The sequence below is a fragment of the Numida meleagris genome, chromosome 2, assembly GCF_002078875.1.
Source record: "Numida meleagris isolate 19003 breed g44 Domestic line chromosome 2, NumMel1.0, whole genome shotgun sequence".
In the NCBI taxonomy this organism is placed as follows: domain Eukaryota; kingdom Metazoa; phylum Chordata; class Aves; order Galliformes; family Numididae; genus Numida; species Numida meleagris.
Window position 1 is genome coordinate 7,356,064 of NC_034410.1, and position 23,048 is coordinate 7,379,111.

Below are 23,048 nucleotides of genomic sequence, written 5' to 3' on the forward strand. Positions count from 1 at the left end.
ATGCAATAGCAAAAACAGTCTCTGACAGAAAAAAAACAAAAGTCTGAAAGGCTGGCAGGGCCCTCTTCATGAGTGGTGTTAGAGTGAGAGTGTTAGTAGCGTTGTACTGATGGTGCTCTTAATACTGAATGTCAGGTGGTGCCACAGGAACATGATGACAACGTGCAGCCTGTACGATTTGACTGTCACGTTATCTTGAACCAAACTGTGAATCTTTGTAGTTCAGTTGTCCATGAAACTTGTCTCAAGGACCAAGTTGCCTTCATCAACTGTTGAAAACTTTAATTGGGATAATTCTCTCTTCCCTTTAAGCTGCTGATGATTAGCTTCTCATCTTGTTCTTGAATTAATTATGACCATTCCTAATTTTCACAAATGTGGCACAAAAGAAACCCATAGCTGGCAGTGTTTGACCTCCTATGCAGGAGCTTCTTAACCAGAATAAAACCAGAATAATAGAATAAACCAGGTTTTAATGTTGATCGTTTCTGGAAAAAAATTGCTTAAGTAATCTCCTTCACCTCTATTCAGTTTCCTGGAATAATCCAAGTTATGGAAAATGCTGTGCCTCTTAGGAAAGTCTCTGTCTTTCAGGCTGTTAGTAACGCTACATTTTGAAGGCCTCTGCAGAGATGTTAGAGGCCTCACCATCTAAAGCATCGTAGAGTCCTTTAGTATTTCAGTCATGTGGCACTTCAGGCATCAGTTTGGACATATCTATGGCAAGATCTGGAAAGCTATCTTTGAAAATAGTTTGTTATGCCTATTTCATATAAGTTATTTTTTTTCCTGCCAAAACAGGAGGAAAAAAGTGTTGCGCTTGAAAAAAGGATGCGTCTCCTATAGTGTTCCCTATTGTTAATCATAAAAGTAAAGCCTCTGTAGGTACACTCAGGAAGTATTGGCAAAATGCAGGAAGGCTTTCAAAGTGGACCCAAGAGAGAACTCCTGTGCTGCAAACAATGTGGCAGTAGTTGTCCTTCTTCAGCTGTGCCACTGCAGTAGTATTCATTGGTGCAGTTTATCCTCACTTTCACAAACTGAGGATTGCTGCACTGGTAACTTTCATTTCCAAGTACATATTCATATCTTATTGTTGCAGTGTAGTTTATTAAATTTCTCTCACTTAGACAGATTGCAGTGTTTTCCAGCCTTTTGTGTCTTTTTCTAATTACTTAACTACTTGCTGATTTTGGCTTTCCATTAGGATGAGAAAGAGTTAAATTATGTCATCTCTTCTAGCTGTCTTGCTCGTAACTGAATCGGGCAGGTTATTTTGCAAGTGTCTTCAACTGGAAAATTAAGACCTTTTTTTGCATCTCTCTCCCTGAAGAGCCAGTGGACATATTTATGAATTCCCTATAATTCAGGAAGCACAAAAATGGCAGTATTGTCTGTTAAATGTTTTCCTCATCTTCAAAAGGAAGGTTTGCAGCCTAAGTGACTAGAAGACTAAAAACTGTATTTTAAATTTCTGGATAGTGTGCTTGTGTTCTTGTTCCTATGCGACTGGAAAATGCTGACCTCAAATGCCTTTGTCTGTTACTTTCCAGGATATAAACTTGCATGTCTTCAGTCTGAAAAATCATTTTTACAGTGAAATTGAGAGGTATGGGTAATGGCTGTGAGTCTCATTCTGCTCATGCCGAGGTCAGTTTAGGCTGAGAGGAATTAAAGTATTTAAGTACTTTTGAATTGAGGAAAAGGATGGGGAAAATGGAGAAAGGTGACATAAAGCTTTCTGGTGAAAACTGGATATTGGAGCTCAGAACAGGAGAGAAACTAGTAGGACACAATCAGAAGTGTGCTGATATTACAGCTTATATTGCAATTAATGTCCTTGCTATAGACAGCCTTTCCATTCTACCAGTAAACTTTGAAGTTGGGTGTTTGTTTGGGTCTTATGTTGGTGGTTGGGTTTTTCTTGTTTTGTTTTTAATAAGAATGAGAGTTTGGAAAATAGCTGCTGTATTGAATTATTAAGCAGAGGTGTCTAAATAATCTTGTTTATAGTAACTACCTGAAAAATTGTACATGTCTAAATTTGATCTTTTTTTTTCCAAGTTGAGTAGATCCGGCTTCCAGATTTTAATAATGGTGCCTCCTGTCATCTTCTTTGAAGATTATTCTCATCAGTCTTTTTCCAGCTAGAAGATCATAGTAGGGCAGTGTGTTTCTCAGAGTAACTTGTAGCAACACACACCTTAGGGTTTAGGAGCTGCTGTCATCAGTAGTGTAAAATGTGTGCTGTGGATTTAGCTGCCTTTATTTGAGATACTTTGTGGTTTTGAATGCCAGCAGACAGATGCTGTAATTTGGATTTGCCTTTACCTTGTGTGAAGACTTGTTATAAATTATTGGGCAAATGATGGTAGGCTTTCTTGTTTCTAATATTGTAACTGAGAAAAAAAAAAAACCAACAAAAAACCAAACCTGCAGAATACATAGATCTATGTATATCCTGCAGTTTGGTTGTACCCATTTTGCTAGGGAGACAGGTGAGCTTGGCAGCATGATTCCTTTTTTGTTCCTTGATTGCAAGCCAGAGCACTTGCAGTATCCAGCTCTTAGGGCTCTGCATTTAATTCTATTTACTAGTAATAAGGCTTGCAGACCTCTTAAAAAGAAAAAAAAGAAAAAAAAGTATTTGAATTTACTGTATGAGAAGCAAGTTACTGATGCTAGGACTTAAATTTCAGTAGAGAGCTGTAATCCCGAGTTTTAGAGTATGTCTTTTCTGTCTCTTGCTCAGTAGTGCCAGTCTGAGTCCTCCTGGAGAATTCAGGACTGCTGCTTCTCTTACTGCTGTTGCTGAGCTAGTCTCAGAAAGGCAGCCTGTAACATTTTCTTGTGGAGCTTTCTGTTAAAACCTCTGAACATTTAAAGCAGGAGAAAAACCTTGTAGGTAAGGTTTGGTCTTCTCTCCAAACCACGAATGTATTGCATTCGATCTCTGCTTAACAAAAACAAAGCACTAAGGGAGCTGCTTTGTTTCTCTGGCTTTGTGCTCTTTTCTTTTCTGTTCTTACTTTGTATGTGAAAGGAGAAGCCAGAGACAATGCGCTACTTCTTCATGTGGGGTTTTCTACAGAAAAATGGTGAGACATCTGTAGAGTTCATCTGGAAAAAACCGCTCTGAGTTTTTCTGCTTCTTCACCTACAGACAATCCTTGCTCTTGGCAGCAAACTTCCAAATGCAACACAAGCTGTGAGCTTCACAACATCTTTGAAAGATTTCTACTCCTTTTGATAAAATGGTTTGTTTGGGCAGCGCTGCTGCTTGTGGAGAAATGTGTTGGGCTGAAAATCATTAACAACAGTCACTGCATACCATTTCCTTCATGATCCAATATGCTGTCTTGCTAGTTCTATCTACTGAAGCTCCTTAAAATGTAGAAGAGGTGCTGTTAAAACTGAGGGGAGCAGAGCATTCAACTGTTCCTATTTTCATCCTAGTGAGGTGAGGAGTTTGCTGTCATTTCTGAATCTGTGCTTTTGGGTCATTCCACAGCTAGTTGCAATTAAACCTGACTCCTAAGGCAAATATTTTGTTAATAATCTCAGAATCTTTATGCTGTTTGGTCTTCCCTTAGCTGCAAGCATATTCTACTAAGAACCTGACTGTTAGAGCAACTTGCTTGTGGAGATGAAGAATCTAGGCCTGTTTATAGATATTAATGGGCTGACCTGCAGTTGTCATAAAACCTCAGAGCTCTTGGCCCTTCATTTCAAAACTTGCCCTTTAAGAAGAGATTGACTTCCTAGCATCCTTACAAATATAATAAATATCAATAAGTTCCTGAAAGGAAAATTTCAGGACTGTGTTTGAGATCAAGTACCCTAAAGACCCTGCTGAGCATTCATCAAACTTAACATGTGTTGTTAATACAGTTTGCCAATTGTCCTCTGTCTTTAATGCTAGTGTAGCTGAAACGGGGAGCCAGGGAGCTCTGCATGGACATGTTGATCAGAGTTCCTCGGAGCGTTCGGTCCTTGTCTGCCAGCAAGGCTCATTTAAGTGTGCCACAAAGCATCTCTCTGCTGCTTGCACGTAGCCTTTGAGTTGGTGTTTTTTACTTCCCAGATCAGGATCTATATCTTCCAAGGACTTCATAACAGCACATCATCCTTCTCTCAGTGTTCTCATCCTATGCAAGCTATATTTAAGAGTCTTATCATTTTGCACTGTTTCTTCGGAGTCTTTTTTTAACTGCAGTCCAGCACCTCCAGCTCTTGTTATGAGATTAACTCTTTGACTTTTTCATAATTTCAATTGTGGAAGTATGCTTCTGTTTGTTGCCATCTGTCAGCAAAATTGCTGTAGTGGTCGGTTAGTTATCACCGGAGTCACAGTCTGAAAAGTATAGAGGAAGATCGGAACCTTTTGGTTTATGAAGCATTGTCCTAAAAAGTTTTAGACTTGCTCTTGCAGCAACGGCTCACATTTTAACAAAAAAAAAAAAATCGAGTTTTGTTGAAGGCTTTTTTTAGCCATTGTTTGAACTCAACTTTTAGTCTGAGACATGCTGCTGTTTCTTAGTCACTGTGGGAATAATCCCCGTCAATAGGTGCTCAGGAAGGAAGCAGTTCTATCTGCAGGAGACAAATGTTTAGGATTTGTGCATCAGGGTTCTGTGAACGCAAACTGTACTGGACTTTTATATTTGTGAACCAGTGGTATGGCTGGATCTGTTCTGCTGTTGTTCCCTTACACTGAGGGGGCGTTCTGGGATGTAGCAGAATAAAAACCTCTTGGAACAACAAAATCTGTCATTGCTCACTTTAGTTGTGTATGTGCTTTAAAAAAAAAAAAGGCATTTGTGTTGACACGATACTGCACTCTCACTAGAACAAGGTAAATAACTTTCACAGATTCAGTCTGTCAGAAATGTTCTAATACTGTTCATGCAGTAGCTTACCAAAATGGAAAGTGTTGTTGCTCTGAGAGCCTGTTTTTGCTAGAGGTGATTTAATATATCAGTAGGATTTAACAGTAGGGTTTTCTGCTCATTAACAATTGTAAGCAGCATCTACAAGTCTCTGATCTAATATTTCAAACTGCGTAAAATAAAAAATGTATAAGGAAAAAGTGTGCTTTGTGATTTTAAAAGAAAGCGTGTGATTGTATCGTAAGAGCAACTGCATTTCCAGGGTGATGAGGATTTGCATTTCCTTGACTCTTGTCCATTTCTTACAGCTTTTCATAAGAACCCATTTTGCCAAAGTTGAGGCATCTTTAGAAAGGTTATTTGATAGTGTGTAAGACTTTCAGAAGGGCGTAGGGATGGAATATTAAAGGCGTTCTCTAAATACCATTAATATTCCAACACTGCATTTGGCAACATTTTGATTCTGAAGAGAGTGCATGAGTTCAAGGTCAGAGAGATTGACTTGTGCTGTTCATTATAACCAATTATTGTGTGACAAATGAGTTTGAGATCAGGCTGAAAATTCTGTGAGAAAAATCAATAGTTCTAATCAGGGCCTTTCAGGTCATTTACCACCCTACCTTTTGTTACTTTGTCAGAAAAGAGCAAGATAAAACCTATGTGACAGTGGGTTGCCTCTGTATTGTTACTTTCCATTTGAAACATATTTTGATATCTTGAATTATATTAATTTAGTTTAATTGCTTTTAGAAAGTTCCAAATGAGTTCCAATTTGTAAGACTTAATTTTTTGCTATTCTGATAAGATTTCTTAACTGGTATTATAAGCTCGATTTATTTTACTTTTTTTCCTCTCTAGGAAGTAGTATATCTAAGTCTTAAACCGGATTCTAGCTGTTTGTGTCTAATGAATAACAAATAAACCATAATGGCAGATATGCTCTACTAATAGCTCGGTGTCAGGGATAATTTCAGAAGCTCTTCAGAGAGTTAGGCCAGTATGACATCTTCTGAAACAATAATTTAATGCTATTTTGACCAAGCTAGGCTTATGCTGGGAATTTTCTAAATTAATTTGCATTTCCCTTTGTAGTATCCAGATGAAGACGAAGAGACTAGATTGTATCGTCTGAAGATAGAAGAGCAGAAACGTCTAAGAGAAGAAATTCTGAAACAAAAGGAGTTGAGACGGCAGCAGCAGGCTGGTGCTAGAAAGAGAGAATTGCTAGAGAGGCTTGCACAGCAGCAACAGCAGCAACAGCAACCTTCTACGCAGCCATCCTACATGCAACAGGACGATGACTCTTCTGAGTACCCTACCAATGGCAATCCTTACATACCCCACTCTGGCTTACAGACCAGGCAAAATGTGAAAAACAGACTCCTTGTTAAAAAGCAAGATATGGTAGTTCCAAATATTCAGCCCAAACACACAGACTACTCGCAGGTTGGGGCTAACATGCAGTATCAAGGACAACAAATGAAACCGGTGAAACAGCTGAGGCAGACCAGAACAGTTTCTCCCAGTCAGCCTCAGGCATCGCAGAAAGTCTTACAGACAAAACCTGCTGCAGCGCCGCTGCCCCCCACACAGACTGCTAGAGTGGCTTCCGTACAAGCAAGGCCACAGGAAATGAAACCTGGCGTGAAAAGAACTGTCATGCAGCGGACAAACAGTGGTAGTGGAGATGTGCCCCATGTCGGCAGCAAAGTCAGGGTGATTAAGTTGTCAGGAGGGGTAAGTTTCCAAGGCTCATCTTGTGTGTGTGTGCTGTCATGGTTTGTTTCTGTGTGTTTCATTCTGTGTAAGTCCAAAATAAAGAATAGGCCGAAGACGAAGGGGGAAGTAGCAGATTTATCAGACTTTATAATCCGTATTTTAGGTTTTCAGAATTGTAAGTTACTAGCAGTTATTCAGAAATGTATGTTTGCTGTAATGCGTTACCGTCAGACAGTTATCACTGATACCATCTTTTCTAAAATAATACTCTGTTCTTTTAACTTCTTTGCAACTTGAGTCTGAGAGACTCCTCGACTTAGCTCGTCTAAGTTAAGGTTAGTAGGTCTGAGCATGGCTCGGAGAAAAGGACTTGTATGGCTGATTTTAAGGTTCAGTGAAAAGGCCAGGCTCTGTTCATTCGTTAGTTGAAGCCACGTAATTTAGCTGTATGCAAGCACTGGCGTTAGTGTAGCTTCTGTACTCAAGAGGAGATTGGTTTTGTCTTCTAGGGAAGCGTGTTGTGAAAGGAATTCTAGCAGTGTACTGGAGGGGGATGTTTTCTGCTAGAGGCTGGGTTTAGAACATTACCGTTTTGCTTCTGCATCTAAATTAGATTTCCTTATCTTTTGATGAGGGGTCTGTTGTTTGTGGAGTGTCCCTTGAGCACCAGCGTTGTGGATGGCTCTCAATGCTGGCCTTGATGGCAGTGAGAGTACTAAAGGTCTGGGGGGGTTGGTTAGAAAGTTTATAGACCGGATTTCTTCTGTCTTAGTGAAAAGACAAATTAATTTGTTAGGGCTCTGGAGAAACTGAGATGAAGGGACATGTTTGCCAGTGTGCAATCTGTCCTTGGTTGTTATGTTGAGGAGGACATGGTTTATTTAATGCTGTGATACAGTGGAGGAGTTTGGGCAGACATTTTTTGTATTTCTGGGGTGTTCTTGTGTTGTTCTTTTTTATGGTGGCTATTTCTGTCTTTTTATTTTTTTTTTAGAAGAATGCTTCTTAAATTATGAAGAATGTTAATTACAGGAACTTACAGAAGTGCTGTAATGAAGTGAACGTCCTGTGTTAACAGGGACTTGATCAAGCCTTTTAGGCTGGGCTTTAGTTTATAGAAATACGGAGGAAATGAAAACGCTAAAACCTTGGCTACTTTTATATAGCTCATAAAAGTTAAATATGCTTAAAATTTTGAATTACATAATAATGTGCTTTTTCAAAATATTAACACAAAGGACATTGTTGACTAACTAGAGCTGACAACAACCTGACTTAAAGGATGTCTGATTCCTCAGACATGGTAACTTAAGCGCAGAAGAAAGTATCAGAGGTTGAAAGAAATTGCTTCTGTTGAGCTAAAAAATAATTATATATAGATATGTCTGCAGGAATCCCAGTGGTCTACAAGAGGTATGACAGGTTTGTTATTCATTAATAATTGAATAAAGCAATCATGCACAACTTCTTTATTATGTGGTGGAACAAAACAATGCCAGTCACCACTGCATCCAGCTCCTCATAACAAAAGGTTATCAATGCCCAAACTTTCATTTGTAATGAAATAATTTTTATTATAATGTTCTGTTCTAGGAAACTGTAAATGATTTGTTTCAGATAAGTCTCTTGGTAAGCAGGAGCAATTAGCTTCATTAAATGCCCGTGTAGCTTCTCTTTCATCGTATACTCAAGCAGATTTGTTCTGCCCTTAACTTTCAGATACTGAGGTTTTACCAAGGTATGGCAGTTTCTTTATACGTCGTTTTCTGATTTTTTTTTTTTCATATAGTCATGGAAATTTTCATTTCTCCTTCCCACTGTGGAAGAATAAGAGCAGGCATTGCAATTAGCTGTTTAACGTTGATCAAGACGGTTGATTAATTTTTAATGATTTAGTGACAAGCTGAATCTATATAACTTTGTTTCTTTGACCGCACAAGGAAAAAGAAAAAAAAGAGCAGCGTGGGGGAGCAATCTTGTCTCTTTTGACAGGATTTTAAAGAAGAATTAAAAGCTGCTTGGACTCTGAATACCATAAAGATCACATCACTTTTAGTTTCCCTTTTAGTCCTGCCACCTTTTAAATTTATTTTCACGCCTTTTGCATCAACCCTAAATGTAAAGCAGAAGGCAAATCTCTTTTTCTCTAGTCATCCTCCTTAGCATTTGTGCTTCATATCCTTCATTCCCTGCCTTTGGCCAAGGAAGTGTTTGCTTTCTCTGATCTATATGCACTGACTTGATCCTGCAGTTAAGCAGCCCTGCTGTTGCTCTCAAGTCTAATCACTTGTACCCCTTTTCCTTTCGAGAGCTCTTTTGTGCAGTGATGTTTTTAAGACTCATGTACGATTGAGATGTTTACGATTAGACACAATGCAGGTTCCTTTCTGAAGCTCTCGATTCATGCTGGTAAAGTCTTGGAAGGTGCCTTCTCTATCAGCCAGCCAGCCATGGTGCAGCATGGGAGTAGAGCTGTCAGCTGAAGAGCTGACTGCTTTGAGGCTAGCCCTGTTATAAACTTATCTAGTCCAAACTAACCTAAAACAAGAGCTGGTGGCAAGGACCGTTCCCCTGCGTTCAGTGGGACCACATGTAGAACAGGATCAAATGATTGTGTGCTGCTGGTGACTTTTTTAATTTAACAGTTAAAGAGATGTACTTAGTATATTGGTGAGATTTATGGTGTACAAATGTCAGAAGAGAAAGGTTTATTTTCTTGAGGGCAGTACCTTTCACTATCTAAGCTTCTAACTGTATTTATCTGTATTGCTGGGTGTTGCAGTACTGTTGAGGATCTCTGACCTTTCACATAAAGGTAATCCTTGTTATTTAAGAAGGTATAATAGCCTTTCATCTGTTTCTACAATATTCTCTCTTGAGAGAGACTTACTTCTTAAGTATTTTAACAGAATGGTAAGAATGACTAATTAAATTCCAAGAAATAATTTGTTCAGTTTATCTGATGTAGAAGAAGCCTTAATTTATGACTTATTATACTAAAGAAAAGAGAAATAGAAAATGATTCAGTATTTTCTGTATGTCAGTTTGCATATCAAGATGATGCATTGTGGGTGCTGTGCTTTATTTTTTTTAACAAGTTGCCTTTTCCCTGAGAAAAAATTCTGATATGTCCATCCCTTTCCAGTACATTTGTAATTTATGCCAGAATTTATGCAGTACAGTGAATAGTTTTCCATTTAAATATTATGCTCTTGGAAGAATGAAGCAGTGGCAAATCTTTAGAAGATTCATACTTTGGGTTGTTTGTTTGTTTTTTTTAATTGAGGCCCAAGAAGACTCTTGTCTTCAGAGTCATCCTTTCCAGAAATAGGAGTTCAGTATATTTGAGTATTTGTGGTCCTATGTGAACCTAATGAATCACGTGAGGTTTGACAAGACCAAGTGCAAGGTGTTGCACTTGGGTTGGGGCAGTCTGAGGTATGTATTCAGACTGGGAGAAGTCACTGAGAGCAGTCCTACAGAGAAGGACTTGGGTGTCCTGGTGGATGAAAACCTTAACATGAGCCAGCATTGTGCGCTTGCAGCCCGGAATCCCAACAGAGTCCTGGGATACATCAGCAAGAGGGGTGGGGTGGCAGCAGGGAGAGGAAGGGGGTTGTCCCTCTGTCCTGTGCCCTTCTGAGGCTTCCTCTGGAGTACTGCATCCAGGTCTGAGGCTCACAGCACAGGAAAGATGTGGAGCTTTTGGAACGGGGCTAGAGGAGGGCCATGAATATGATCAGAAGGCTGCAGCACCTCTCCTTCAAAGGCAGGTTGAGGGAGTTGGGCTTGTTTAGCCTGAGAAAGGGAAGTTTCTGGGAAGACCTCATTGTAGCTTTCTAGTACTTACAGGGAGCTTATCCACAGGAGGGAAATCAATTCTTTATGTGTGTTGATAGAGAATAGGATAAGGGGTTACTTTTCTTTTTTAAGCTAAAAGAGGGGAAATTTAGAGGTTGGGGAATTTCTTTACTTCAGGGAGTGGTGTGGTGCTGGAACAGGCTGCCCAGAGATGCTGTGCGTGCCCCATCTCTGGAGGTGCTTAGGGCCAGGTTGGATGGGGCCCTGGGCAGCCTGGTCTGGTGCCTGATGCTGTGGTTGGTAACCTTGCCCATGGCAGGGGACTTGGAGCTAGATGATCTTTGAGGTCCCTTCGAACTCAAATCATCCTATGATTCATACTAGCGCATTTTACTAAGAAAGACTCATACTAGCATATTTTACTAAGGAAAAAGCTGAGATTTGCTTGGCTTGGAAAGGAACCTGAACTCAATCCTAAAGACCTGCTTAAGAATAAGCAGTGGACTTGTAGGATGTTGTTTCACAGGAAGTGATGCCCAAATAATCCAGTTACAGAAAAACAGTAGCAAAAGGACCAGGTAAATAGTTTGTTCCCCCTTGAGGAGGGATGAACTGTAGAGCATTCCTGACGGATTTGTCCAACCTTTTTTCTGAGATCTCATTTATGGAGATTTCTTTTCATCTACTTCAGTGCTTAATGTGTACTTCTAGGTTATTGTAGTGAGCAAACCACATTTTTCTTGCTACAGTTTTAATTTGTTATGGATATTTCTGTCAAGAGGCAGAAAAATTATTTCCTTCTTTGTGACCAGTTCTCTTTTTGAAGCTCTATTAAGTGTTTTTGAGCAGTCATATCCTTTTGATAGGTCACATTTTGTAACACATGTGCTTTCTGTGGTGATTTCCTTTGGGCTCTGCAACCAGTCTGTCAGTAAATAGTTCTAGTACAAAGTGCAACTGCATTCTTTAAGTCAGTGTACTGTAAATGCCTTTATTCCTGGAAGAACAGGTTTGTACCTTGATTTTATAAATTAAGTGCTGAACACGTTTTTCGATTAGTTGGAGGTTCTGTGGGAAATCATAATAAAATCTTAAAATGTCTGTATCTTTCATTCATCTTATATTGTTGTTGGGTGTATTTTCTCTAGCCAGAAAATGATCTGCCATGCACAAAGTGATATATGTCTGTACCAAAGGCCTGAAAATGCTGATTTCTTGCGCTGCACCAAGAATGCGTCAATCTTTGTGGAAAACTGCACAATGAGCTTTTATATATATATATATATATATGTAAACTACATGAAAGTCTCAGTGTTCCCCATTGGATTAAATACAATATCTTACTAGTGATCTTAATTTCTGAAAACCTGAGGTGCTTCGTCTGAAAAGCTTGAAGAAAGTATTGGCAAGATTTCTGTGAGAAGTCTGTCACAAAATTGTCCTCGGATTGTAAAAAGAAAATCAGAATGGAAGATAAACAACTTCATTCTTACGTGAAGTAACTGAGAAGGGAGAGCAATGAATGTGGAGTTCTAAATATGGAAAAAGACACTGATTTAAGCGATTCTTGTTTGATGATGTAACCGTATCTACCAACTTTGCTTGAATGTTTGTATTTGTTTTTGCTTGCGCGTGTATGTTGAAGTTTAATTAAAAACATTTTGACTTGAAATCTCTATAGCGCCTTTCATCTAAATTTGTTAGGGCTGACAAACATCAGGATTTCTTAGTGTTTGTATGATGAGTTCTTGAGGGATCTCTGCCCAACTCTGCAATGCTGCCAGCTCTTAGAAACAGAACGCCGGAACTGGCACCACATACAGTAGCGTTAGTTTAATAAGCTGGAGAATGGCGGGGCAGTTTGCTCACATCCCGTTATTTGGAGGAGGTCTGGATAGTGCCCATGGTAGAAGCAGACTAGAGAAGCTGCAGATGCTGTGATAGCTTAGCATCCAGCTGCCATGTTTGTTTAGAGTGTGTCAGAATGGTCAAGACCACTGAAGCACACTGCTAATTTAAATCCTATTGAAAAAGGATTCTGCGACAAGCTGCTAGATAGCACTCTAGAAATATTTCACAAATGGATGTGGATTTCTTATTTCCACCTCCAAATATCAAGGGGAGGAAAAAAAGTAAATCAGGGAGCCCTGTGGTATTTCTGTTATGAAGAAGACCTAGTATTTTTGTGAAATATTTCTAAGCAAACAAACTGTCCTCCCAGATATCCAGTGAGGATCATCCCTGTAGAGACAGTATGTCATGGCTTGGGAGTAGTTCTTTACAGAAGCGAGGTGGGCTGTCCTGTGTTTTTGAGGACATTAGTTACTGGGGAAATTAGGGCATTTGTGGACACCCTTAGCAACTTAAGGGACTCAGGGCAACAGCCAGACTAGGTGCAGACAGTACTTCTTACAGGTTTTTAATAAAATCCTTGAAAGGGAGAAGAGATATCTAACTACATTGAATCTAGGATTGCTGTGGATGACGTGGAGCCAAAATGCAATAAAATATTTCCTATTGTAAACTGGAGAACAAGTTTCTCCTTTTCCTCAGGAGACTTTCAAATTGTATGTTGAAGAAGAGCTGCATCCTCCTGAGTACCCTGAAAGCAAGGAATTTGGTATTGCTTGTTGCTCCTGTTAGGTCTCAAAGGAGAGTTTTTCTGCTATTATAAGTGATATGAAGTTCATATTGGTGTGATGTTGGTGTTATGGAGTATCTAGTTTCCCTGTTACCTGACGGGAAATGACTAAAAGCAACTAACACTGTTGAAGTACATAATATCAGTGAATTTGGGGAGAGGGGCAGGGGGAATGCAAATGTATGCATTTTAAATTTAGTAGCTCTAGTGCAAGTTGCCTTTGTTAAATGTCAGTTCTGGTTTGACAACTTGGAATAGGCCTTTAATACAGATAGGGCTCTGAGTTGAGAGAGTCCCAGTAGTGGCTGGTGATGGAATTAATGCAGTTCGTCCCTGCCAAGACTGTGCAAGAAGCGTAGGGCAGCGTGTGGGGAGGATTCATGTTGCCTTTGGTTTTAAGCTTCAAGGAGCGCAAAGTGGAAATGAGGAAGCTCCCATTGCAGTGTGACACCTTGTGTCCAGCTGGAGAGGGCTCTTTCAGGAGCTCTGGGCAGCTTTTGTGTCATCGGGATTTTAAAACAGAAGTGGTTTCTGTTGGCGATGTCTCTGCATGCCCAGTTTTCCTATGAAGTATCCTGGCTGTGGTACCGTCTGCAGAATTGGGACACGTGAAATTTTGGTTTGTCATATCTACATTATAGTGCTGTATTTTGTGGACGGAAACTTAAAAATGAAAGTGGTGCTTAAACAAATTCCCAGTCCACAACCTGGGTTTTGCTGTAGCTTTGACACAGCATGTGTTATTTCTCCTAACAAACTGGTGGATCTTTGTGCTAGAAGGACATGTAGTCATGATGGAGCATCTGATCAGCTATGTTTAGCTGCTGGTGAAACCAGTGTAGCACAGCTGGGATTCTCTGATGCCTTTTGAGCAGTTCTCTGTGCCTTAGTTCTCTCAGCATATGGGGAGATACTTAAAGGTAAGAAGTCTGTTAGTACATGGGATTAAATGGAATTAGCTGCTTTTTCCTGAAGCATTTTCTTCTGCTGTTGCGACTTTTCCATACACCGTTAGGCATGGAGGATTGTCATCGAATCACAGTTCACTGAAGCAGCTTATCTACCTTTTTATTTTGTATCGTGGGAAGGGAACCACTTCTGAATTTCATTTATTTATTGATTAGTCTAAGTTCTTCTGTTTGAAGTAAATTTGCCCCATGCCAAAGTTTTTGGCTGGGAAATATAAGCATAGCTCAGCTCACTGGTCAGCGCCAGAAGTGCGCTGGTTTTCTGGTGTGTGTTGGTAGTCCTACCAGGTTTGTAGTGTGATGTGGCTTATTTCTTCCTGTACTCCAAGTCAATAACCGAAAATCACAAAACCATGACACAAACCCATACCTTTAGTATGTCTGAGACTAGTCATTAATCATGAGTTGTCTATTAATTGAGTAGTGTATTGCAATCTGACCACCGAGCAGGAGCTTTGCTGTTTGCTTTTTTTGTCATTTTCTTTTAAAGTACTGCTGTTCTTGAATTTTGAAAAAGACTTTGAAAGGTCTTGGAAGGCCTTTAAAAAGGGTCACCAGGTGTTTCTCGTTGGTGTTTGACAGATTGAAAACAGATCTTCAGCTGTTTGGAAACAGTGCTTGTTCATGTCACTGGTCTGTGGGATGTTTGGCAAGTGGTTGGGCTTCCTATTCCCTGATCCCTGCCTGTCGGCTGCCTGTTTCATAGCTGTTTGAAGCACCACTTTGAAGAGAAGCAGATAATTAGTAGGGTTTTGACTTTAACCGATGTTTCTCATTATTGTGATGAAAAGATATTCACGTATATTGGAAGACTGTCTTCCTTGCTTTACTGTTTTTCTGCCCTTGTTCGTGGGGATCACGGCTGCCTCTGTAGATGTCTGACTAGAACCAATCGTGGTATCAGAGCAAAAAAGAAAAAAAGTTTGCATATGAATATCTATGCAGCTGATGGAAGAGAACAGTGCATGGTTCCTGTCCTTGGAGTGAAGATGAGTTTAGTAACGTGGTAGATATTTTTTCCTCTTAACTACTATGATACTGCAGAAATACTCATTTCAAGAAATATTGACTCAAACTGGTAGCAGATGAGGAGTTTCTCCTTTCTTAAAGGAAATCAATTACAGGATATTTTTTGGACGGAGGTTTTCCTGCAAGATTCAAACCTTCATTGTGTTGGAGGGAGTTTGATTTATCGTAAAGCTAAGAAAAGAGGAAAATATCTTGCTTCTCTGGGTTATTTTTACACAAATCAGCAGTTTATTTCCTCTAAGTGCTTTATCCAGCATGCACATCCTTTTACTATTGGGTGATTTTGAATTAGGTTTATAAAGATTACATGGATAGACACAGCATTGTCGTCGTTAATAGAAACCTGTGCAGTGAGGTCTATGGGCTGCAAGATCTCTAACAGTGCCAGTGACAGTGAAGTATGGCCTTATCGAAAGGAGAATTCATAAGAGGCTGCCCTGGGACACTGCACCACTATCCTTCTGTGTATCCTGACAATGTTATCTGTCCTCTCAGTACGGAGTATCAAATGTCTGTCACGAGTACAGAAATTAATTTAATGTCACCTGAAGACATGCAATTAATCTTTTAGAGGTTTTCATAATACCTTTACAGAAAGAGTTGCCAGTTTGGCGGATTTGGATTTTGGGGTTTAGCAGAAGATAAGGAAAATTAATTTTTCATCAGGGTTAATACAAGCTAGCAGGGCCACAAAGGCAGAGAAAAATGGTTTGGGAATTTGTCAAGTGTTGTCACTCTAGAATAATGCTGCTTAACGTCTGATAGGTGTAATCAAGAGTTGAGATTTCTATAGAGGGGGATTAATCAATTTGCTCACTACAGAATGCGAGTTGGCGATACCATTCCTTCATGGGGTTTAAGAATGAAAATAAGATTTGATCTGTCAAATTGCAGGAAGCTCTGACAGTATCAATAGGCATTTTTATCAGTACATTTTAAAGCATTTGTTATAAATAAATTTGTCCTGCTAATGTTGGTGGCAAATAAACTTCATCTTTGTAACAAAACTGTCATAATGATTATGATAGAGTGCAGAGCTTCAGCTTGCTAAATTCAGGCAGTATCATACAATTCTGGTCTTAGAATTTGTGATCTCATATTTGACAGAATGCTCTTTATGTTTCCGAATGCACAACACTGACAAGTGAGAGCGTGTCAATATTGGAAAACAGCCTTGATTAGTATCGGGGCATCGCTTCTAAAACTCATGGCCTTTGTGAATGACATCATTTCTCTTTCTTGTTAGTTTCAGATTAAGTGGTGCAGATTCTTTCACGGTCAACTTTGAAAAATACTTACTGTGTAGAGCAGATTTTGTTTGCCTAGATCTTTTGAGTTTTGTTTAATTATACACAGTAGGGAATAACGGAGAAACATTTTTCCTTCATTGGCTTGCAGACAGAGAATGAGATTCACTTATCTGTAGAGGACTTTAGAGGAACTTTGCATTACAAAATTGAAGGTAGTCGTCAGTCTCAGGTCCTAGCATAGGACTGTGGTGAACTGGGAAGTGTTCTACCTGGCTTTGGCTCATTCAGGTTGTATGAAGCAGGTCGTGATGATGGCTAGATGCATCTTTGAAAGACTTAGAGTTGTCCAGTATATCCCAGAAGGCCATTGGGGAAAAAAAAAAAGATAAAAATACATTTTCACGAGGCTTAAAACATTTCATTCTATTCCTACATGTTTAAATGTGGAGGGGAGAGGTGATGTAAGCTAATGAAAAAAGAGTATTAAGTCCTTAGAAAAAGTTGATTTCAAATGAGTTGGAACTGAGATGTTTTATGCAGAGGAGACGTTAGCGATTTGGTCTCTGTGATTCAGATGTCCTTTTGGGCAGCTTCTTCAGTTCTTGCTTCACTTACCTGTAGCTTTACTGTATGTTTTAATTTGCCTGCTTATTTTCTGCCTCCCTAGTGAAAGTCGGGAGTCAGCACAGGAGCAGTTTTATTTGCAGTTATGCCTATTGTCCGCCAGAGTGTTAATATTCTCATAAGAACGCGTGGCTGTAAGTAATGTTCAGAGCATTTGTAGCTTTAAGACCAGATGATAAAGCTCTTTATGGTGTTTTGCTTAAGACTTTGTTCTTCATTTGCATTCCTGAAGAAGCCAGCAATTATCTTGCTTATAAGAAGTTTAAAGGATGATAATGGTGGCAAGTGCCGTGTTTTAATTTAGTACCATGTGGATTTTACTCATTCTGTTTTTGACATCTTTAGCAGCAGTTATTTTTTTGACTGGTTAAAATTTGTTACCTGAGACTTTGTTGTTTCGCTTGTTAAATGCATCCTGGCCTAGAAGCCATGTTTTTGGTTTTAATTTAAGAAAGATGCCAAATCTTGCCTTCAGTTGAAGCCAGGAGGGCTGTACATGGAACAACGTGTTGCTGTCGGGGAGCTCAAGCCATCTCAAGAAGCAGTGTGTTCAGAGCAGCGTTAGGATGTCGGGTTTTGATTCAGTTGTCCATTTTTCCTTTCTTGTTGCAGGAACCAGCAGGCTTTGCTCCTTCCCTGTTTCTTACCCTGTGAATTTCCTTTACTGTTTTTTACGGGTTTTCATGTTTCTGCGATGTATTAACTTACAGAAAGTCCAGAGATGCTTCCACCTTCTAGATTGTCATCCCAGAGAGTTGTGCAGGCGCATCATGTTAACGCTTGAAACCCACAGATTGGGTTTCAGCCCAAGGTTGGGTCTCGACCCATTAGAAACCCCAGCAGGAAGCATATCCCACAATATTTCTCATGAATGTGAACCCATATTGTGTGTTTATGCTTTTGTTTCCCGCTGTAGTCTGTACAGTTTTATTTGGTGATAATTGAGCTTTCTAGTTAAATGTTGGGTGGTTGTTGGCCATCCCAGCCTTTATGGGGAATGATTGTTTGCTTTTGAAGTCTCCATAATGAGCATGTATGATGTGTTCTGTACCTGAGGGCTTCACTTGCACACTGTTCGTATGTGCTGGAATCATTTTGGGGTTTGGAAAGACACGGGTGCAAGTATTTGTGGTTGTTTTGCACAGCAGGCATTTAGCACAGATTAGATTTGAACTCTCAGTTCTTCGGATTAAATTCCTCCTAGAATTTTTGGTCCTTTTTAGTTTCGTAATCTTCCAGCTGCTGTAAGGTTGGATAAAGGAAATTATCTGACCGGAGCATAAGGCTTATGCTGATATTTAAATCCTCTTCATTTTAGTTCAATACTGGTTTCTTGCTCAGGTTTTTTTTGTGTGCTTATGTTTGGGTTTTCAGGAGTGGAGAAGGGCTGTTGCTTTTTTCTTTTTTTCTTTGTACAAAATTTTCTTTGAAGCCACATTTAACGTGGAGCCATTCATTTTAGCTAAGAGAAAGTGAATTTGATGAGAAGCAGAGGCAAGATGCCGTTTTCTATTGTTTTCTCACTGAGGATACTGTGGAAGAAAGCCCTTAAGTAGGAAGAGCTTCAGGACTCCCTGTGACAGATTGTGTTTTTGAAGTGTAGATGGTGTGAGGCAGTGCTGAAGCCCATTTTGGGGGATTTGACTTGTCTGGGATTTAAGTTCTTGAGAAGTTGTTGCCTGCGTATGCTTGATAATACAGAGCATGTATGTGGTTTAGGGATTTGAATTGGATGCTAGTGAACTTGAGAACATGAGGATATCCCAGATAACACTTTACTGGGCTACTTCTCTTCAACAGCAGTGGTGAGATGTTAGGTGTTCCTTTTGTGTAATCCTGGTAGAGGTGTCATTATTTATATTTCCACTCAAGATAATCTCACTCTTGGACCATAGACGTGTTCCCTCTGCAGCCTTGTATTTTGTCTCCTTATCCACAAAATATGTGTCGGTTTGTCTGACACTCTCTGGTTAGTGGCACATAGTACAGATGCAGAAAGACTTTTTGACTTGTCAGTGTTTAAGGGAAGGGAAAGAAACTACATAAATGAAGGTGCTTCAGTAATTGTTTTTTTTTTTTCTTCAGCCATGTCTTTCATTTGAGAGCTTCTGAAAGTTTACCTGAGGTTTTTCATGGACTTAGACATAGGCTGTGTTTATTTGGCTTGACTCTTGGTGTTACAGTGGTGTGTGATTGTGGATTAATGAATTTCCATTGCCTGGCTCCCTTGGTGGCTTAGGCACATCCCTGGGCTGTAGGTGCTGTGGCCCTTCCAGCCGTTTTAGCAGCTGAGTGCTCGAGTCAGTGGCAAGTGTGCTCCTACTTAAAGCTTACACTGCAGTGAGCTGGTTTAAAAAGAAGTAAATACAGAGTTTGCTAATACTAGCAGATTGGAGTTCTAAAGTTGGAGTCCAGCTGAAGTATAAATTTCTGCTGTTGAAACCATGCAGAAAGCATGCAGTAATTCAAAGGACTTTACAGATGCAGAAGCACCTCATCTGTTGTCAGACTCAGCAAGGTACTGCTTCTGCTGTCTGTTGCTCCATGGGGTGTTTTTCAGTGACTGGCCTGATTTGCTAGGCTAGAAGCAAGCTCAGGAATTTCTGGACAGCACTCTGATTCTGGGTGGTGCTGTGTGGAGCCAGGGGCTGGTCTCAGTGATCCCTGTGGGTCCCTTCCAACTGAGGATAGTCCATGATTCTATGAATTAACCTTCTGTTTGCAGAGAAAGCTGAACTGCTCAAGCAGAGGCAGTGCAAGTGAATCATTTATCTCCCAGTGCTTTCACCTTTTATTTGTGCTGTATGTGCTCTGCAATTAGAGGTGTAGTGGGAAGAGTTAGGGGTCATTGGATCAGAGTGGGACTGAGGTGGTGTTGGTGCTTGTGGGTGTAAATATTTGTACTAAGAGTGTTATAAACCAAACAAAAAATTCTGGGGGGAAGAACTGTTCTAACTGCTCCAAACGCGGACAGTGTTGGGGGACAGAGAGAAATTACGAGGTTGCTGTTATAGGAACAGGCAGCATAAACATGCACTACAAAAAAGTACTAGTTTCTAAAGAGGGATTGGACTTACAGAGATGAGCAAAGTGCTTGACTGGCTCTTCCAGCTTTCATGGTTTCCTGTAATGTGTACGTCTCTATGAAAGAAAGAAACAAAACAATAAACATAAAATTAATAACGCAAACATAGTTCATATGTGACCCTGGAAGGAAGAATGAATTGGAAAGAGAAGTGAAAATACCTTACTTATTTGGATTTGAAAAGATGCTATCAAACATAGTGATCAGTAATGAAGTCCAAACGAAGTAAAGCATAATTTCCAGGCTGAGCCCTTACACCCTTCTGCAACTGCCCCTGGTTTGTTTAATAGGCAAATCGATGAGTGCTCGCTGCGCTAACTGAGCTGATGTCACAGGAGGTTTCTCAGGGCGAGCGTTTGCACTGCGTAGACACTGAGCTGCGTGTTGTGTTGTTGATTTCAGCAGGGGGGAGAGGACGCTGGCTTTTTTCACCCAGAGGGCCAGCCCCAGCGGCCTCAACAACCTCTGGAGCCGAAACAGCAGCCAGTGCGGAAGGTCACATTGACAAAGGGAATGCAACAGCAGCAGCACCAACAGCAGCAGGCACTGATCCGTTCTGCAGCTCCTCAAGGAGTCAAAAACATCCAGGGAATCCATCAACCTAAAAAGGTGATTTTTAGATGCATATTGCTGCTAGAAGTTGTACAGTTGAGCTGTGTTGCTATATTCATAACTAGCATTCTGTTTGTCAATTACTAGCGCAGGGCTGCATGACCCAGGAGATGCATAATTACATATAAAGCATTTAATCTACAGAGGCCCGTTTGTATCCAGCACAGACTGGTGATGCCTGCAAGTTGTTTCGTCTGATGGCTTTCTGGCCAGCACAGTAGTCCCCATGGGAAAGGCGTGTGTCTCATGATATCTGCTACAGGAGTGGTATCCAACGTACTTTCTGACTTAAAAAAAACAAGAGGTATTCTGAAGTGCTTAAGCTTTTATTCGCTGGAGTACACAACAATGGTTTCAGGATGCTCTTTGGTTGATTCTCAAAGGTGGTGTTGCTCAAAATAGGTGGTGAGCTCATAACAAGGTTTTCTCGCTGATCGCTCACTGGGAGGAGGCAGGGAGAGCATTCATGCTGCACTGGTGTGTATTTTCTGTTCGTTTTCAAGCTGAGATGCTCCCTGAAAATAACAGGGATTTGAGTTTTTAATTTTTTTGCTGGTTTCGAACTGTAAGCTGTAACCTTCCTGCTTCGTGTAAGGGTAAGGTTTTCTTGCTGATGCAGAGAGGAAGAGTTGTTGACCTTCGATAGGTTTTCCAAGCATGAATCCTGCTACAGAAGAGAAAGTGATGAGTGTTAACTCAATGTTAAATGTTAATTGTTTAATGTTTGTTACTGTTTCATTGTTAATTTTTCTATCTCCAACCATTCAACCTTGAATTTACAAGAATGGTTGCATGTTTCCTGCTCTGGCAAATACTGTGGTTCCAGATCCTACGGGATTTGGGGGAAAAAGGAGCTTTAAAAAAAGACGTTGTTCGCTATACACAAGTACTCTATCCTGATAACAGACTAATGGTTGGTATGGTAGAGATGGGAAGCACTTAGGGGCAGTTTGCTGGTCTCCTGTGTACATTCAATTTATCTGTGGGCTGAGATGAGAAAAGGAAGAGGTATCGCTGTTTTTGTTGAGCAGACTCAGAATGTTGGAGCCAAGCATACGCCTTGCTGATGTGAGCAGCATATATATTTTGGTGTGGGACCTTTATTGCTTGGCTGATCTGTGCTAAAGCTGAGGCTTTTAGCCTTAGTATCGTCTCTGACTTGCTGTCCCTCTAAATTAGGTTTGTATAAGCTGTGGATGGATGTGTCAATATGTGGCCTTTCAAATAAACTAACAGCAACAAGCTGTTTTAAATCAACGTGTACATGAATCGAGTCTCTAAGTAAATTGCTAACTTTCATATCATCTGTCAAATGTAGTTAACAGAAGCACTAGGTAAGTAAATCAAAATACTGTTACTTTTGTTGTTGGCAGGTCATTATGCATGGGAGAGGCAGAGGAGTAGCAGGCCAGATGGGCCGAGGACGCTTGATGCCAAATAAACAGAACCTGCGAGTGGTGGAGTGCAAACCTCAGCCCTGTATTGTGTCAGTTGAAGGGCTTTCTTCATCAACTACTGATGTCCAACTGAAAAACCTGCTGATGTCAGTGGGACCCATTCAGGTAGGTCAACCTCGGTTTATAATTTTTGTGCCAAAAGTCTTTCATTCCGGAAAGCTCAATTAATTCCCTGACACTAAATACAATGTGTGTTTATTGGTGATTTATGTTTGAAGGCACCCCCACCTCCACACACACACACTACACCTGAATTCAAAGACAAGCACATGATCATATTGCGGCAGAGGAGGTACAGTAGAATTTCACTGTCACATTCCTGCTGCAAGAGATTCTCCTTCATTTTGGAGTTCTTGTACTGCCTCCATTATTTCCAGATATAACATAAGCACATCCATTCTGTGGGGTTTTGTTAAAGCCAAATTATCTTATACAAACAAATATTTTTATTGCTTATTGTTGGCTTGCACCTACAGTCTTTGATTCCTGTTGTTGCAGTCCTATGGTAACTGTATTTAATGAGCGCTACTCGTTTCAGGTGTTACACCATGTGGTACTATCTGCTTTTTGAAATGAAAACACATTCTGGTTTGAAGGATTTTCTGTATTTATTTTTTGGAAGATCCCCTTTGAAGGGGGAGGGGCTTGTAAGCAAAGTTATGGCGTACATGCTGGTGTACCTGCTGCAAAGCTTCTGTTCATTAACTGCCTCCTGAAGTATCAGTAAAACTGACTTCAAGCAAAACCAGGAGGCTTTCAAAGCACTGAAGGGCTTAGAAGGCTGTTTCTGACTTTTTGGTACGTTTGAAAATATCACTCAATGGATAATTAAACATACAGATGATTAGAATTTTTTTTTACTCAAATTTCTCCATTTTGGGTGCTCGTTTTGACAGGATCTACATTTTCAGACAAATGCATTGCATTAATTGGAGCTATTCAGTTGCTCAGAGACTTGTTTATGAATAAGATT

At 40.1% G+C, this 23,048-nt stretch overlaps 1 protein-coding gene across 1 annotated transcript in view; it reads left to right on the top strand.

Moving 5' to 3' along the window:
• The window catches only part of RBM33 (RNA binding motif protein 33), an 86,547-nt gene that overhangs the window by 49,939 nt on the left and 13,560 nt on the right, over positions 1–23,048 (top strand). Inside the window, 3 exon segments of the mRNA XM_021389323.1 lie at positions 5,982–6,626; positions 20,412–20,615; positions 21,992–22,180. Coding sequence (XP_021244998.1) covers positions 5,982–6,626; positions 20,412–20,615; positions 21,992–22,180 — 1,038 coding nt within the window.